Source organism: Mandrillus leucophaeus, unplaced genomic scaffold (assembly GCF_000951045.1).
Source record: "Mandrillus leucophaeus isolate KB7577 unplaced genomic scaffold, Mleu.le_1.0 Scaffold426, whole genome shotgun sequence".
NCBI classification, from domain to species: domain Eukaryota; kingdom Metazoa; phylum Chordata; class Mammalia; order Primates; family Cercopithecidae; genus Mandrillus; species Mandrillus leucophaeus.
Genome location: NW_012104543.1, coordinates 1,334,286 through 1,353,567, shown reverse-complemented (window position 1 = coordinate 1,353,567; position 19,282 = coordinate 1,334,286). Strand labels below are relative to the sequence as shown.

The 19,282-nt window shown below is 46.0% G+C and overlaps 1 protein-coding gene across 3 annotated transcripts in view; it reads left to right on the top strand.

Moving 5' to 3' along the window:
* Nucleotides 1–19,282, top strand: part of CAPZB (capping protein (actin filament) muscle Z-line, beta) — a 164,048-nt gene that overhangs the window by 66,085 nt on the left and 78,681 nt on the right. For all 3 annotated transcript variants that reach the window (XM_011993135.1, XM_011993137.1, XM_011993136.1), the window contains one exon: nt 6,009–6,098. In XM_011993135.1, the coding sequence (XP_011848525.1) occupies nt 6,009–6,098 (90 nt within the window). The remainder of the gene's footprint in view (nt 1–6,008; nt 6,099–19,282) is intronic.

Sequence of the window (19,282 nt, the reverse complement as noted above, 5' to 3'; positions counted from 1 at the left end):
CCAGGCCACCCCCCATGGTTCCCCACCTCCTCCACGCACCTGGCTCACCTCTCCTTACCCTGCTGCACCTGCTGCCTGGAAAGGCACAGCTGCTCATCCAGGACTAAACCACTCCTGTGGCCCCATTCTGAGACATCTTCTGGGGCTCCCTGCCCTACTTAGTGGGAACCTCTACTCTGACATTGACATTGTTGTGGATGGTGTGTTTACTCTACCAAACTTGGAGTGTAGGGACTGGTTACATCTCACTTGATGATGGTTTCCAAATCAGACTTTGCCCTGGAGTTTGCTTAGTAGGCCAAGTTTTCCTGTATGCAGATGATTTCACAATACTCTCAGGTGTCTGAACACTGTAGCAGATATGTAGATGGTAGGGTTTTATTTGACTGATTTCTTATTCTGAGAAATTGTTTTAGTCCATATTAATGGTTGTTTTATTTATTGCAGGATGATTTAAGCAATTTTATGCTTTTTCTTTAAATCATATGAAAACAAAGTGAAATATTTCCTATCTCAGTTTGTATACCAAAAGAAAAAAATAACACAAAAAAATCCCTAAACCTACCCCTTGGAGCCTTGCCAGCTTAAAGTGGGGTAACTGTCCCCTCCTTATTATCTGACATCCTAACAAGGACTCTTCCTTGATTTTTTTTTTTCCATACTGATTTTGACTGCACCATAAGCTCCATGAAGAGCAGAGACTTTTATGTTGACCACTCAGCATCGAAAACAGCACTTGTTACCTAGGAAACACTCACATAAATGATCAGATGACTAATTGAATGGGCAGAGAATTCCAGAGGGTGAGGAGGAACGGTCCTTCTTTTACTATTTACCTTTCCACCTGGAGCACACCACGGGGAGGTGGAACTGGTGAAGCTCACTTTATAAAGGAGGTGCCTGGACCAGTCAGAGTTTTGAAGGAGCTGGCCTGTGGAGCCTAAGGAGCTCTTAGCCACCGGGTGACTTCCCCTGACTGGCCTTCTGTTTATTTTGTAGCCATGTGAGGGAGGGAAGTCCTAGGAAAATAATTGACACAAAGAAGTACAAATCAGTGTATGGTGAACTGTGCCTTGTCTCTTTGTACCTTCTCTGTCTCATTATTGGACACACCACTTGGCCTTGTGGTTACTTGCTGTTTTATGGACAATTGGTTCCTTGAGGCTTGGGACTGGGTCTCATTTGTTGGGCCAGATTCAGGGCCTGGCCCAGGGTTGGCACTCAGTGCACAGTTGTTGAATTGTAGCCCAGTTGCTGGCCTGCAAGCGGCCAAATCCAGGATAATGGTCTTGTTTTGAAGGGTGTGGCGGTTGGGTGTGTCTGCTCTTGCAGTAGGATAGAGGGCAGTCCATCTAGAAGGAGTCTTAGAGTTCATCTGGGCCAAATCCCAGGCCACGAGATTAAGTGAGCAGTCCAAGGAACACAGACGTCTAATGACAGGGCATAACCTTGGACCCTGGACTCTTGAGTCCTAAGCCCTCTCTTTACTTGTTCTTTCTTGTATTTTTTTGACCTGTTCCGTTTCTGTCCTGGGCTGGTTCACTCCTCCTTAGGCAACCTGGTGGTTCCCTGCTTCCAGGAAGTCACCATATTGATGCCAAACTTAGTGCGAACACCTGACGGGCATAGTGCACTGCAACCCAGAACTCCTGGGCTTGAACGATCCTCCTGCCTCAGCCTCCCAAGTAGCTGGAACTACAGGAGCGCATCACCACTCCCTGCGTACTTTGTATTTTTTTCTATTACCTTTAAAAAAAGTTTAGATATCTGATAATCATAACTTAAGCATCACGATTATGATGAATACCCTTGAACCTGCCATTCCATGTGAGACCTAGCTTTCATCTTCCCCTCGTGGCTTCCCTGGAACTGCTCTTCTACTCTTCTTAAATGTTGTATTTATCATTCCCTTGTCTTGGCTTAAAGACAAAAAAAGCCTTGTTATATTAGTCTAAAACACATGTCTAAATAATAAGAGTGTTCATGGCCAGGTGCAGTGGCTCACACCTGTAATCCCAGCACTTTGGGAGGCCGAGGCAGGTGGATCGCTCGAGCTCAGGACTTTCAGACCGGCCTGGGCAACATGGCAAAACCCTGTCTCTACAAAAAAATAGAAAAATTGCCTGGGTATGGTGGCTCATGCCTGTAATCCAGCACTTTGGGAGGCCGAGGTGGGCAGATCGCTTGAGACCATCCTGGGCAGCATGACAAAACCCCATCTCTACCAAACTACAAAAAATTAACTGGGCATGGTGGCCTTCCAGCTACTTGGAGGGCTGAGGTGGGAGGATGGCTTGAGCCTGGGAAGTCGAGGCTACAGTGAGCCGACATTGTGCCACTACATGCCAGCCTGGGTAACAAAGTGAGACCCTGTCTCAAGAAAAACAAAAATTAACCAGGCATGGGGGTGTGTGCCTGTAATCCCAGCTACTTGGGAGGCTGAGGTGGGAGGATAACTTGAGCCCAGGAGATAGAGGTTGCAGTGAGCTGAGCTTGTGCCACTACACTCCAGCCTGGGTGACAGAGTGGAGCCTATCTTAAAAAAAACAAAAAAAACAAAAAAAACAGTTCACTATTGCTTGTTTTTGAGCTTTATATAAAAGTGGCAGCATCCTAGGGAGGCCCCTGGGACTAGCCCCCTCCCTCCGTCCCCATCGTTCCATTTCCGGGGTCACTTATGTCGTTGCTTGTAGCTGAAGGTCATCCACATCTGCTTCATTCTCCGGTGCCGTTTCCTGTTTGGACCCCTTAGGGTTTGGGATGACTCCCAAGCAAATGGCTCCAGTTAACTCTAATTTTAACGTCTTACAAGCTGTCATTAAGCTTTCCCATGTTGCTTCACTTATGGGAAGCATTTAGTCATTTCCTCATTGAATGACAGTTAAACATCCTTAGCCCTAGAAATTTGTGGTGAAACATTTCCAATTAAGATTAATTGGGATTAATGCAAAATACCAGTCAGATCGTTTCATAGTGGTATTCTAGTACTGTCAACTAGACACAGGCCGACAGAGGACTGTCTAGCCCCCTTGCGGGGTGGGGATGTGATCAGCATATGGGAACTGGGGTTGTGAACAGGCTCTGAAGAAGGATTAAAACAGCGTCTTTCACCTTGAGCTTCTCTGGTCAACTTAGGTCTTTTCCTGGATAACACTGCTCAGTTTCTGGTTAATCCCTTCTATATTCTGCCTGGATCACAGTTTCAAATTAGACAGGCTTCCTTATATCTTAATTTGCTTTTCTTTTATAAGGAGGATTGCTAATATCTAGTTGAGATACTTTCTGAAGACCAGAAATTTTTAGGGGTTTTGTGTGGTCTTTAAATTAGAATTGAATATAAAATGTTTCCCTGCATGTGCACTGTTCTTGAGAGGGACTTTATCGTCTATCAGATTCTGGGAATCTGCAGCCCCCGAAGCAATTATTTTTAGCCCAGGGCTTCTCAGCCTTAACTCTATTAACATTTGGGCCAGGTGATTCTTTGTTGTGGGGAGGCTGTATATCACGTTTGGGAACCTTTAGAAGCATCCCTGGCCCCTACCCATTAGATGTCAGTAGTTTCTTCTCTCCCAGTTGTGACAAAAATGTCTCCATACATTGCCAAATGTCTCCTGGCAGGGTTGGTTGGAGGTGTGTGTGTATGTGTGTGCACATGTGCAAAATCATCCCTAGTTGAGAAATACTAGTTTATACCTTTTAACGAGTTTGACTTGAATCATTTAGGGTTTTCTATTCTTGCTCAGCCAAGAGAATGCTTAGCTATTTATTGAGTTTGAACATTAGCTCTAGTATAAGGGGAGCAAGAGAGAGAGATCCAGGGCTGGGTTGAGGGGCAGGGAGGTTGGGCAGGGGAATCATTTAAAATTTTAAAATATTTAAAAGCTGTTTATATATTTGTTTGCACGTAATATCCCTAATCATTAAACACATACTACTGTGTATTAAACATCTCACATGCATTACTAAATTATTGTAAGTCTCTAAGAAAGATACTGTGTTCCCATTTTATGGATAAATAAATAGAGCCTTCTAGAGATTAAGAAACCTGCCCAAGGCCATAAGTTAATGAATGGCAGTACTGGGAATTGAATATGTCCCTCTAGAGTCAAATCAGCTTATCTGTGTGTTCTGCCCTAGACATGGTGTTAAAATTTCCTCTCATGCCAGTGGGCCAAACCCGTCACTGTGGCCTTGGCTGACATGTTGGCATAGAAGTGCGTGGCACAAGTGGGGAATTCATGTTGCTGGCATTAAGCAAAACAAGTGGTAGAGTTTCTGGGGTGGTGTTTTTCTTTACTCTTTGCAGGAGAGCCAGTTCGTTGTATGTTGTCACTGATAGCCATTTTGAGCAAGGGACAGGCTTTTTCTTTTCTTTCATTCTTTTTAAAACAGCTGGCTGTATATTGCATGTCAATATCTTGTTTTAAAAAAACGAAATTGACTCTCCTTAATAATGTGTTATGTCTTTGGTGACTATGAAGTGGGTCCTTGTCCCACGGCCTACTAGTGGTTAAGAGACCTGGATTATAAATGGTAATATTCAAAAGTTGTATTTCATTAAGGCCAAATGTGGCATTTTGAGGATTACTCTGTGTATTCTATGAGGCTGTAGCTTGTTGATTTAGGCCTTTCAAAAATCCTGAAATTGGTCTGAGCAGAGCAGATTCCAGATACAAATTAGATAGTGCCTCTCTGCTTGGGTAGTGTTGGAGATTCCATCTGCCTTACTTGGAGTCACCTGTACCTCTTAGAGTTGCATACACAGGTCTTCACCATTGGACCTGGCCCACCTTTCTCACTTTATTTCTTGTCTCATCTCCTGAGGTCTAGGCTTCCATGTTAGAACCCACTGTGCATTGAATTTACTTTGCACTTTACCAGCCTCGCCTCTGCTCAGTTCTCTTCCTTTCCCCCTCCCTTTATCTCTTTTTTATATATTTATGGTGACTGGCACATGGTGGCTCTTAGTAAATACTTGCAGCATATATACTGTGAGGAGAGTATTGTGAAGCACAGGATGCATAGCTTTAAAAAGGTGCTTGGGCTGGGCACGGTGGTTCATGCTTGTAATCCTGGCAGTTTGGGAGGCCAAGGCAGTTCGATTGCTTGAGCCCAGGAGTTCAAGACCAGCCTGGGCAACATGGCAAAACCCCATGTTTGTCCCCCTAAAAATATAAAAATTAGCCAGGTGTGGTGGCATGTACCTGTGATCCCAGCTACTTGGGAGGCTGAGGTGGGAAGATCACTTGAGCCTGGGAAGTGGAGGTTGTAGGGAGCCAAGATCGTGCCACTGCACTCCAGCCTGGGTGACATAGCAAGACCCTGTCTTTAAAAGAATTAAAAACATTTTTTAAAAGAGTACTTGATAAACAAGGGTCATAGTTGTCTTTCCAGTCCTCTGCTGCTGCAGTGACATAGTTGACTGCATTTGCAGTCCACTTTGCTGGGTGGAGCGAGCTCTTGACTGGTGTAGTTCAGGTCTTAGTGTCCTAAGTTTCCATTGAATGAATGAAGCACTTTTAACCCGTGTGCATCTTGCCACTTGTTCTTTGCCTGGCTTTTCCCCCTCGCTTGGAGCTCGTCAAGGAACCTGGCTTGGGGATGTTACCTGATGTTTATACCCAGGTTACAACAAAGGGCAAAAGTAATCCGCTACTTGAGTGTGCTCACCATGGAACCAACTGGGAGACACGACATCTGCAGCCGCCAGGGCCCGTTGAGCAGAGCAGGGGAGCCGGCGAGGGAGCTTTCTGACGTCTCCAGCCTGCTTCCACTTCTTTCAGGGTCTTTTGGATGCCCCCACTTGAGACAGAGACTGCTGTCAAAGGGGAGCAGACAGCCTGCACAGTCCCCACCTCCAGGCTAGCGGCACACAGAGACCTGGCAGAGGGCCCACTACACGGCTCTTTGGGTTTTAGAATGCCTTGGACAAGCATGCTTTTTAAAAGGAGGTTTTGATATTCCTTCTGGCAAAAATGACTGATGCACTTGTATTTCTCCCTCCACAGAGTGATCAGCAGCTGGACTGTGCCTTGGACCTAATGAGGCGCCTGCCTCCCCAGCAAATCGAGAAAAACCTCAGCGACCTGATCGACCTGGTATGTGCCTCCTTCATATGGTTCCATTTGAGACTGCGGCTAAGAGCGGGTTGCTTTTGTGTAGCTTTTTCCATGCAGAATTCACAACACAGGAAACCTTTTCTCTCCCTGGCAGACCATGCCACTGGACTATGAGATTCCTCCAGGCAGAGAGAAGATGGGTTTCATATGGTGGTCTTCCATATGGTGGTCTGTGTTGATGAAGCCCAAGTTAGGAGTTCTGAAGTTAATGACAGTCTGCTCCCTCCCCACCTGCCTTGTCTTCAGTGTCTAGAAGCATGCATTTAGACGTGGCGGGGAAGAGGCTATACCCATCCCGCAGGCATTTGGCAGTGCACGCAGGCCAGACACTATCAGTCTCTGCTATTGTATGAGTTTCTCCAGCCAACACAGTACAAGCGTCTACCTGTAAGATGCTTCCGTGGCTTCATTTCTAGTTTGAAAAGGTATAACAAGCAAAAGTTGGCTTGTTAAAGGGCCTGTCACATCTAGTTTTTAAATATTCTATTCATTTTCATAGATTTTTATGCTCAGAATGATTGGTCTCAAGATGTTGCCTCAAATTCACTAGCACCATATTATTGGAGAGTGCCCAAAATATTCAAAAACATCTATAAAGCCACAGGAAGTATTGGAAAGGAATAAAATCAGGTCTTAAGAGGCCAACTGAATCACCCTGATCACTTGGCAGTGAGTTCCGGTGCTGGGTTTGGAACGCGAGTCCCTGAGTCTGGTCCTCTGTTTTTTTCTGTTGTGTCCCATGTGGTCTTGGATGTGATTATCCATTGCCAAGCATGGCTCATTAGTGAGGTATCTTTTTAGAGTGGGTTGGGAACTTGTTCATATGCTGTAGTGATTTATTTAATTCCATTGTATGCATTCAGAACAGTTTTACTAGGAAAAATATGTGACTGCTAGGAGAGGCACGCATGTCATTCACAGAGAAAACTTTATACAGCAGCCCGAAAGGTCTGCGGTGCCACTCTTTGTATATTTATAGGGATGCAGACTCCCAGCTGAGAGGCAAGTGTGTGACACAGAGCGGAGCCTGTGGAAGGAGTTGGGAATCTGTTGTATCTCATTCATAGTAATTCAGGAAATGGGAAGAAAGAGGTTTCTTGAGGTCACTGGCTGCTCAGAGAGACAACTGCACGTGCTTCTGATGTAAGTGGAGAGAAGGCAGGTATCAAAAAGAGAGGGCCCCACCAGACAGTCGACATTTCAGATGGGTAGTAACATAGTTGTGATGCAAATGAACGCACTGTGTGCTCAGGATAAGGGGTCCCCAGCCAGGAACCAGCGAGTGAGGAAGATCATTGAAGTGGGCTTGGCGGGATCTGGAGGCACAGGCCCCTGTGGAAAGGGCAGCTGTCTGCGTTACTCCCGGTGCTTGTTGCCCTGTTGGAAATAGAGCCTCTGTTGCTCATTTTCACATTTTTCTAGAGGAGCCATATACTTGGGTTTTTATGTAAAATTCCCTGGTTTTTTTGTTTGTTTGCTTTGAGACAGAGTCTCATTCTCTCACCTGGGCTGTAGTGCAGTGGGGCGATCTTGGTTCACTGCAATCTCCTGCCTCAGCCTCCCCAGTAGCTGGGATTACAGACGCCCACCACCGTGCCCAGCTGATTTTGTATTTTTATTAGAGACGCGATTTCACCATTATGGTCAGGCTTGTCTCAAACTCTTGACCTCAAGTGATCTGCCTGTCTCGGCCTCCCAAAGTGCTGGGATTTCAGGCGTGAGCTACTGCGCATGACAGAATATCCTGATTTCTAAACATTGGCCTGCCCATTAGATTGGCTGGGTCCAGTTTTGTGTAGAACCTGGACCTGAGCGTGTGAAATGTGAGCTGGGGGCGGGTGGGCGGTGTGGGCTGGAGGGGTTGGAGGAGATGTCCTTTGTTGAGAAATAACTGAAGTATGAAGTTGGATAGGTAGGAGGTATCCTTGAAAGTGAGGAGACCTTGGACTTGATGTGGTGAGAATGGTCACCATCAGCCCACTGACTGCTGAGCTTGTATGCAGCGCCTCATGTGCAGCCATATTTAAACTCTCAGCAGTCCTGTGAGGTAGGACTACAGAGTGCGGTCTGGGAAGTGCGTTAACGGCTTTGCATTTTTCTTGGTCAGAAATCTGTGATTGATCCTATGTGGAAGAGGGGGGCAAAAGTTGAAGGTGTGATCCGCCTTTAATTTGGTCAGCTGCAGGGGCTTGTTTTTCCTCTAAACTCAGCATGAAAGCATGCTTGGCTGAGTTTAAATTTAGTTTGCCAATTTAGTTATTACTGTATTTTAGAAATAAGCCAAACATAGAAGTAGGAAATGATGAACAAATTTTTCTCAGTAGACCCTTCCTGGTGTTTAATAGGCTGTTTTGTTCTTATGGCAACTGAAGTGTTTCACTACAGCTGTGTCTTTTCTCCGGGATTCCCTCATCACTCTCTCTTTCAGGGATGTGCATGTAGCTGCTTTTATGAAAACCTGGTCAACTGGTTCCCTTGCTGCCTGTGCCGGTTTTCCCTAGGCTCGACAGGGAAATTGCAGCATTGATGGCGAATGAAGGAGAGTATCAAGAGCTGTCTTTCGCCATAGCCAGATAATGAGAGAGATCACCTCTGAAGCTTAGTTGCAGGATGGTACTTGGACATGGGTTGAAGTGCCAGACCATATCTACCACTGATCTATGATGTAGTGTGTGACATTCTGTAGATTACTGTCAGAGCATACTACTTTTCTTTTTTTGTTTTTGGAGAGACAGGGTCTTGCTCTGTTGCCCAGGCTGGAATGTAGTGGTACAATCAAAGCTCAATGCAGCCTCAAACTCCTGGGCTCGAATGATCTTCCTGCCTCAGCCTTGCCAGTAGCTAGGACTGTAGGCACCTACCACCACATGTGGCCAATTTTTAAAAATGTTTTATTTTGCATAAAGACTGGTTCTCTCCCTATGTTCCCTAGGCTGGTCTTGAACTGCTGACCTCAGGCAATCCTGCTTTTCTGTTTTTAACTTTGTCTTCTGTAGAATGTATGCTAGAGCTGGTGGAGGTGGGCTGAGGTTGAGGTGGACAGCTGACATGTGTTGAATACCTGCTGGGTGCCGAGGACTAAGCTGGGGACTTCTGTTTGTGTTGTTTATTATTTCTTCAAAGTCATACAACACCCCTGTGAGGTACATATGGCCACCTCACCTCCTTTAGATGATTTAGACTCTATAGGGAAGAAGCCAGGATAGGGATGTGGTTTGGGAGCGCCGGGAGGTCTGATTTCTCCTGCTTGCCAGGTTCCTTTGGGTTAGTCACACTGAAAGCAACAGATTAAATGTGGCATGTCTATGTGGTGTGTCAGTTTTGCCTATTGGGAGAGAAACTGTTAATTAAATTCATTAGTAATCTAAAATGTTAACACATAGGTATATTATGGAGAATAATGTTAACTTCACATAATTTAAAAGCAAGAACTAGTCATGGGGCAAAAAATCCCTTTTCAGAGCCAGGTCATTTATGATTAGTGGTTCTCTTTCCTCCACTGCCTCAGGGGGCGGCCTGAGAGGCACCAGCTCTCCTCTCTGGCTGTGTGGAGGCTACCTGGGGGCCCTGTCTACCTCAGAGGCTGAACAAGAGGCCAGAGTGGATTCCATCATCCAGAGTGGGTTGGGGAAATGGTGTTCTCGTTAATTTTTTAATTGAAGTATGAGGAATGTCAAAATGGAAATGGAGCATGACTTTTCAACAAATTAGGATCTGGTAATGCATGCCTCATTAAAACTATATTGACATGCATTGGCCAGGCGCGGCGGCTCGTGCCTGTAATCCCAGCACTTTGGGAGGCCAAGGCAGGTGGATAACTTGAGACCAGGAGTTCGAGACCAGCTTGGCCAACACGGTGAAACCCCATCACTACTGACAAAAAACTATATTGACATGCTTCAAAAGCCATTTTCGGATTGATGGCCTGGCTTTGAGCTCCTTGCTACGTGTGATGCTCGTATAAGGGGCGGTGCACTGGCTTTGTACTGGATCCTGTGACTGATCCTGGAAGTTTCTTCTTTGAATGTTTTATTTTCATTACTGCCAGTGTTCTCTGGGAATGACAGCTTTTCTTCTTTCCTGTTAACTGGATTTACAAAATGCTTTTATTCTGTAAGGATTGGTCTGTGCTGAGTATACTGTTGTGACATTGAAGTTCACATGCAGTTTTAGTTTCTTCCCAAAGCTGTATTTTCAGAAAATTCACACTATTATGCACCTGTCTAAAGGCAAAGGATCCAGGCCTTTGTCTGATGTAATCCGGGATCAGCCAGATGTTTTGAGAGTAGCTAATGCACTGCTGCTCCGTGCAAACAGCAGTCACTCCTCCCTGCTCACCTGCCCAAGATAATGAAGGTGGGGAGACTGTTGTTTTCAAGAAAAGTCTCCAGTTTTAAGACGGACGAGAATGTCAGGATTTGCCAGCATTCCCCATGAAGGGAATGGCCTCGCTTAGATGTCAGGGCCAGGTAACTGTGGGGGAATGGATCCAGTCCACCATGGTCTGATTAAAGAGTGGCATTAAAGAGAAATATGAGGGATGCTTGGCAGCCAGGACAAGGCAGCCCAATTTATCATGCCAGATCAGCTTTCTTTTTTCTTCCCAGCATCAGAGTTTTTGCTGCCGTGGGATTATGAGGCCTGCTCTGATTGGTGGGAAATGACCTTCCTTTGCAGATGGCCAAAACATCATTTTCTTACATATTAATCCCATTGTGCTAGAGTGAATCCAGCCGAAATCTGTTGTTAAGCTGTTTCAAAAATACCCACATGTCCATGAGGGCCAAGAATCATATGATGTGAAGATGTTCCCTTGGCTTCATAAACTTGGCCCTTCTATGGCCTTACTCTGCACACTGGCAGCAAGAGCAGAAATGTCTCAGCTGGGGTGTATTTTGAGCCCTGAGCTGAGGAAGGTGTTTGTTTCTGCATATTGGCACCCAGCAGGCCTTCCGTCCTTTGCCTTTTTAAGAGCAAACCAAAAATAGCCGTGAATCTGTTTAACTAGGCAAGAAAGTCTCTGCTTGCAAACATTGGGCACTTCATGTTTTTAGTTCCTTTACTTCTTTCTTTCTTATAGTCGCCCTAAGGCTCAGCTCTTGGGTGTCCCCAGACTTTACTCAAGCAAGGGGAAGACATCAGGGCTGGGAAAGTATCCGGGCCAGTGAGGTAAAGGTGGAAGAGACATTCTGATTTTTTAGTGGGGAGTTGGTAACTTCGTAGGTTAATTCATTTCAGCATATTCTTCTTTTTAAGTAGCTAGAACAGCGCTCTAGAAATAGAAAGAGCCAGCTGGGCATAGGTCTTCACACTGCCAGCCTCAGCAGTAGCCATACTTTGAAATTATCTCTGTCACACCCCTGCATCGCCACCCCCATCAGGGCTGCATGAATCTGCAGGGAGTGTGATTTGACAGATGAGAAGGCTGAACACATGGGGCACGTGTCCACGTTCGGGCCTCAGTGAACGAGTGAGTGGAGACCTGCTGCTTACGTTTCCAAGAACCTGCTGTCCATGAAGCAGCCCATGGAGCCAGCTCACACACATTTGTAATTGATTGGTGACGTGAAGGCTGATACTATTAGTTAATAGTTCATTAATACGATTGATTAGCAGAATATCTGATGTCTGCTAAGCAGTGCTGCTCAGTTTTCAGTCTTTAATAGTTAAAGCAATGAAATCTGGAAATTATTTTTCCAGGGACAGCTGTGTGGAGCACAACTCAGTTTTGTCCCCCAGGTGATGAAGGTGCACTGGGCCTGGGACCCAAGATGACTACCCCGGCCTTTGGGGATCTTGAAGGCCAGATACCGTCTGCTTTATCTGTGTTAATAGAGTAAGCAGGCTTATATTTTCTTCTTCCCTGGCTTCCCCTTTAGCATTGTCATTCCAACAATCTCAGACCAGCATGTTTCCTCCTTTATTTCAAAGACAACATTTAAAATGTCTTCACTTAGGCTAGGCCTGGTGGCTCACACTTGTAATCCCAGCACTTTGGGAGGCCAAGGTGGGGGGACTGCTTGAGCTCAGGAGTTTGAGACCGGCCTGGGCAACATAGGGAGACTCCATCTCTACTGAAAATTTAAAAAAAATTTTGGGCATGGTGGCATGCTCCTGTGGTCCCAGCTACCCAGAAAGCTGAGGTGGGAGGATCACTTGAGCCCAGGAGGTCAAAGCCGCAGTGAGCTATGATCACCCCACTGTACTCCAGTTTGGGTGAGAGAATGAGACCTTGTTTTTTTTTCTTTTTTCTTTTTTTTAAAGTTTTTGCCTTTCTAAAGGGGTGTCAGCTGAAGTAGATGAAAAGGTAGTGGATTCAGTCGACATTTATTGAGCACCTCCTGGAAGTCAGGCACTGTGTTTTACTCTGGGAAGAAATGCAGCCTTTATTCCTTGCCTTCTCTTCCACAGGTCAAAATGCAAGGATTCTTCAGCTTGATCCCCGAAAAGAATGACCCTAGTTGGATTCTCTCGGGCCACTGGTCATTGACCAGTGAATAAGCTCTGAGGATGAGTAGCAAGAGCTGTAGAACTGAGTTATTCTTTCTGCAAGCATTTATTATATGCACCATAAGCTCTGAGGATGAGTAGCAAGAGCTGTAGAACTGAGTTATTCTTTCTGCAAGCATTTATTATATGCACCATAAGCTCTGAGGATGAGTAGCAAGAGCTGTAGAACTGAGTTATTCTTTCTGCAAGCATTTATTATATGCACCATCCATGCACCAGACACTGTTTAGGTGCCAGGGTTTTCGTGGAGAACCAGATGAAAGGCTTCACTATCTATGGAGCTGACGTTTCGTGGGGAATTAGTTTCTGGAAGGAGGACTTGGCTGTGGTCAGCTTTGCATGCTGTACATCTACTGAACAGGATAACTGGCAGCTGTGCTTATTTGTTTTACACATAAAGGCGTTAGAGGCTCTTTAATGGTCGTACCCAGCTCTCAGTAAATGTTTGTCCACTTCTGTAAGCCACTGCTCGCCACCTTTTCACTGTTTTCTCAGCGACTTGTGCCTTGGTGCTTCTCAGATTCTTTTCCCAAAGTACTCGTGTCAATAGAGGAAGAAAGAAGAGCAGATACACATCTTTGGAGTTTTAGGGGAAAATCCAAAGGTGCCTGCCTCAAGGAGAGCATTGTATGTTTTGTCTTATTTAGAAATTGTATTCTGTCTGGGAATGTGGCAGTCACCTGAAGTTACAACTACTTGGGAGGCTGAGGTGGAAGGATCGCTTGAATCCCAGAGATTAAGACCAGCCTGGGCAACATAACTAGACCCCATCTCTTAAGAAAAAAAAATTAAAAAATAAATTGTATTCCAATCCATAAACATGCCCACATGCAAGACATTTTAACATTAAAAAAATGCTTTTTCCACTGAAGTTCCCCATGGGTTTATGTTAAGGGTGGGGAAACTTGGCTTCCTCTCTCCCCCTCATCCTGGGGTCTGCCTGGAAGTTTTCTCCTCTGAGCTGAGTGTTGTCTCTGGAGCAGGAGCCAGGGAATGGATGGAATCATTGGTAATATGCACCAGCCCCTACACAGTCTCTGTTGTGACTGATGTTTCTGAGCGTATTCGGAGCTGTCGTATAGACAACACTGCTATAGTTCCCGTTATACGAGGAGAAAAAGCATTCCAGCCAAAAGCCTCCAGCAGGATTTTAATGAACTCCATTCCTTGGAAAATTGTGGTGAGTCTTTTCACGTGGGCCTTGTGCTCTGTGAATGGGCGGCAGCTGTGGGGACTGAGGCAGGGAGAACAGGAGGCACGCTCTGGACCGTAGGTGCCGAGCTGGCCATTTCCCGCCCAACCTGGCCTCTCCGGAGGGTGGCGGCCTTTCATGACCCTGGCCTGTTATCGACCTGAGGACCTGCCACCTAATAGTGCAGCCTCTGATTTGTGTCCAGGTGGCAGCCAGGCAGCCCTTCTCCACCAGGAAGAAATGGCATGATTTGATTAGAAAGAGGAAGTGGGGTTTCCTGGGGTGCTCTCACCTGACCGGCTCCCTCATAGATTTGGCCAGAAGTGATTTCAGATTCTGATGAGTTCTGTTACATGCAGCATAATGGTTCCTCATTTTATCCAATTAAGAATGAGATGAATTGCCTCCTGTAAAGGCAATCCAGACGACTACGGTAGAATGAATGAGAGAGAAAGGAAATGAACCAAAGAGATTAGTAGGGCCATTGGCTTTATTTTGTGTGTGTGTTCCTTGGGGAGCAAAGACTGTTTCCAGGAGACTGTAACGACGTATCCACCAGTCCTGAGCTGTCCTAGAACAGTCATGGTTGATTTTCCATTAGGGGAACGGGCTTGAATTTCTCCAAAGCCAACTACTTTGAAAATTGATGTTCTCCCATCGTCTTTAAGATAGTCACCCCAGTAAGCTTTGGTTATTTTTCAGAGATTACGAATTTCAAAGTAGAAATTATTTTTTGTTTGATCTCAGATTAACAATTTGACTCTTCCCTCTTTCATTCCCTATAAAATACTTTTCAATTACGTGGAAAAAAATTTGTTTCATCTTTTTAAATTAAATATAGAAAATAGAGACGGGGTCTCACCATGTTGCCCAGGTTGGTCTCAAACTTCTAAACTCAAGCAGTCCTTCCACCTTGGCCTCCCAAAGTTCTGGGATTATAGGTGTGAGCCACTGTGCCTGGCCAAAATAAATAAATTTTTAATGGATCTCCATCAGATGTCAGCAAGTACTGATAGATGGTCTCATTATTAATACACTTCATCCAGACCTTATCTGTCTTCATAGCCATTCTGTGAAGTGAGGGGGAGGAAACCGAGGAATGGAGGAGGGCAGTGAGTCTCGGACCTGATAGGTGATGCGTATGGTGAGGTTGGGAAGAAGAGGTGTCAAGCCCACCTCTTGATTCCAGTCAGTATTTTCCACTGAATTACAGTCTTACAAATGAAAATATTATAGAGTGCCGTTTCTTACATGTCCTGCCAAAGCTAAGTCATCTTTTAAAAGTGAAAATGTAAAGGAAATTTATAATGAGGGCCGGGGAAGAAGGGTCACCTTCAGGGAAAAGGACTTAAACTTCTCTTCCTGCCGCTGCTGGCGTGGAGCTCTGGGCAGGCGATGCTCCTCCAGAGCTTGACCAGCAGAGGAGCCGCCACTGCCTTCAACCGGCCGAGCTGTGGGGAACCCAGGTTCAGTTGGAACAGTGGGGCAAAGGCAAAGCTTCCTATTGCAGCCCCGCGCCCCTCCACACTTTGCATTGTGTGTGTTTGGGGGGATAGTGCTATTTTGAAAGCATCCTGCCCGGACACAAGTAGCATATCACTATACTTTCAGTTAAAACAAATGTAAAAAGTTTGGAAAAAGCAGTGCACTGCAAGAACCAATGGGATGGTTCAGTAAGGGAGCTTATTTCTAGGTGGCATGTCCTTTTGCTGTTACAAATGGGCTCTTGTCCCCCCATCTCCCCTGGCATCTTACCTGTTCTAACTGGTTTATGCTGAAGCACAGGCTGATTTTGGTACATTTAATTTAAAGACAGTCACCTAAGAGGCAAGCAGGCAGTGCTTGAAGACAGCTGCAGAGCTCCGGGCTGAGTGGCGGAAGCAAATGGGTCAGAATTCTCAGAAACAGACCTAGTAACGGAACAACTTAGAACAATCACAAGTGGTATTCCTATTGGGGAGAAAAATAATTGTTCAATAAATGTGTTGAAACAGCTAATACTTTTGAAGGAAAACACACTAAAACTCTATTGCAACAGCATGTAGTCGTATTTCATATTTCTCATGGACTGAAGAATTAACCTTTAAACGAACATGAAAGACCCAGAGAGCAAACATCAGTATTTGATCTTGAGATGGAAGAGGCTTTTAGAAGGTGCATAAGCCAGTGCCGAAATGATAGCTTTGACTGCATGCAAATTTAACTTAGAAGTTTACACAAAATGAAAAAGCAAGGAACACACTCTGAAAAGCATTTGTACCTTTTGGTAAAACACTTCTATCTTTAAATCTGAGAACACCTGCTGAGGCTATTACAGTTGTCGTCCCCTTTGGAAAGATGAAGAAGCAGGGCCTCCAGCAGTTTATCCAGGGTCATCAAGTATGGTGGTGGAGCCAGGCTTTGAACCCAGACAACCTGACTCCAGGGCTGTTAGCCACCACATGGCATTGCCTCCATCAATAAGAAAAGTGGGAATATTTTGTTAGAACAAAGAGCGGGCTACATAGGCGGTTCACAGAGGAAGAAACGCAAATGCCTAATACGTGAAACTTTTGGTCCTCACTGGTAGTCAGAGGTGCCAAATAAACCGGGATGGGATGGCTGGAAAAGGCTCCTTCATGGACGACTGTTCGTTCTGCTTGGTAGGTGGATTCATTTCTTGTTGGACTGTGACCTGCACATTTCGTGACTTTCTAGTAAAGTGGATCCCCTCACCTTGGCATTGAGTCCCTTGAGGGATAAAGGGCAGCGATTGACTGGGAGAAATCCAGAAATCCAGAGTCTGGATAATCAGACTCCCTTGTCTATTAGGAGCATCATCACCCATGTTGGCATATTAAAGGCTCTGAGAAGTCCCGCAGTTAATAAAAAAAGAACTGAACCTGTTTTTCATAACTCACTTTCAAGGAATGCGCTTTGGGAAACATTGGTTTCCTGGGAAGGGTCATAACCTACACACTAAATGGCCTGGATTCTACACCCTTTTTTGACAATATCCCTAAGTGTGATGTTAGCCAAACCTTTTATTTTCATAACTGTTTGGTAAAATGGGATAGAAGGAAACGTAGCTTTTTTGGAATTATTTATTTATTTTTGCAAATAGAGAATTGCTTCAGGAAACTTCCTCCTGCTTCAATAGGAGGGACAAAGGTAGATGAAAAGAAAGCACTGTGTCCATTAAGAAGGTGCCTTGGCAAATCTTATTGAAGTCAGGAGACCTGAGCTGTGGCTTTGAGTCTGCCACTAAGTTGCTTTGGAAATTGCAGATCTCCCCGGGTCTCGGGCCCCCACTCTGCAAAGTGCCGGCCTGATGGCCTCTCCGTCTCTCAGAACCAGGGGTCTGTTGCCTAGAACTGAAAGAACATCACCATGGATACTCTTCTGTTGATGTCACCACTTTCAGGCTCCCCTTTTGCTGGCAGAAGAGGCCTCAGTTTCTCTCAGGTCTATGACCTGCCCCATCTGGTAAATAGGTGGAGAGAACACAACAGGCAGAGGCCTCCAGCAGATGCTCCAGCCCACAGTCTTTGTCCCTGGGTGGCTCACTAGGGCCAGAAGAGAAGGCTCACTGGGACTTGAATCCTGGCCTGGTCACCTTCCATCTTTGAGACCTTGGGCAGGAGACTTCATCTCTCATAGTTTCCGAAAGCTGAATTCATGAGACGGTTGTGAGGATTCGGGGTGCGTGTAAACTGCAGACGTGAGTGGAAGACAGGCACTTAATTGATGCCAGCTGATGCCTTTACCGCCTTCGTTGGGTTCCTAGGGCTGGTTGGCTCACTCCTGGGTTCTGTCAGCCTAGAGGCTGTACTCTCACGCCCTGGGCAGGCTTCTGGGCTGCGTTTTCACAGGTGAACCCAGTCCCAGCCTTGGTACCAGTGGGGCATTTTATAACCCAGTGCACGTTTGCAAGGACTCGGCTTATTTAACTGAGGAAGGAGATTAAGAGGCCCTCCGTCGAGGCGTTGTAGATAGTCATGAGAACTTGTCAAGGTGAGGATCCCCGAACAGGAAGCTGGAAACTCCACGGCCTCCCACCCAAAGGCGAGTTGTGAAGGTCAGAAGGTGAGCGTCCAGGCTGTGGCTGACTGGTTTCCATTCTGCAGAGATAGGGGTCATCTGACACCAGCTGCACAGTCTGCCCTGGTGGGGTCTCTTCCCCTCCTCTTCCTGATTGCTCACTAGGCGCTTTTCTTCCTGCTTCTGCTCGCTGAATGAGGAGCTGCCCCCGGTTATCTTTGGGAAAGTCTTCGCAAGCCCTGGGAGAGAAAGCTAGAGAAGAGCATGGCTGGATGGTCTGAGGCGGTAGGAAGGAGTCTTAGGTTGAGCTCGGTGTCCAAGGACAAGCCAGCCTTGCAGCCTCCCAGGTCATCAGACCCCTCACTCCTCAGCCTTCTGGAGGTGCCAGGTTACCTGTGAGACCCAGCTCCTCAGGATCCTTTCTGTCGGTTTCCCGCTTCCTTGCCGTTTACCCTCTTCCTTATCAGCACTGCTCACCTCTTGCTCCTCTTCTCTCTGAATCTCTTGTCCCCTTCTTGAACCCACATCTCCAGTCTCCCCCCAGGCATCCTTTTCCCCAGCTTGAGAGCCTCCCAGTCTATGTGTGAGGGTCCTATACAACCTCCCAGTGATGGGCCTCTGTTCTGTAGCGTCTTTCCTCTCTGGGCCTCTCCTGGGACTGCTCTCTGGTGGGGAGGCTGCTTTAGCAGCTCACCTGCTGCACCTGTTCATGACCCTGATGCAGAAAATACTTGTGAGGTGCCACTAGCCAAGAAGCAGATTAAGGCTGGAAGTGGAGTCCTCATTTGTTTTGCAGACTTCCTTGGAAACAGGTTGGCCATTTAGTGCCCCCTACCACTCCTTTATATGCCAGGCCAGAGAAGTCTGTTTTGGTGTACTTGGGAATTCAGGTTCTACAAAATTCTTGGTTAGGTGTTTCTAGGCTGTTAGTCTGAGATTGGATGCCTGAAATGCCTGGTTAGGAGCACTGAAGTTGATGGTGGAGTGCCTCGAAATCGAAAGGCACAATCCAGTTCAGCTCTCATCTTTATCATGTCTTAGCTGTGTGACCACTGAGCCTCAGTTTCCTCATCTGTGAGCTGGGCATAACAACGCTAACCTCAAGAATTAGAGATGGTGGGTGTAAAGCTTCTAGCTTACTACCTGGCTTGTAGTAGCTGACTGCAAGAAGTTCTGAGGTCACGTCAAACTTGCGTAAAATACTCTGCTGTTCTCCTGGGTTTTAAGAGATAACTATTGTGTGCCAGGTACTGTTCCAGACACTTTGCTTATTTAAACTGCACACCACAAGGTTGATCTTTTATGCCCATTTTACAGATGAGGAAACCAAGTGAGGTTTCATGAGTTGATCCAAGCCTCACAGCTAATTAGTAAGGAAGAGAGCTGGGATCTACCCCTGACTGCAAAGCCTGTCGTCATCGCGCTGTTTGTGCCGAAAGCT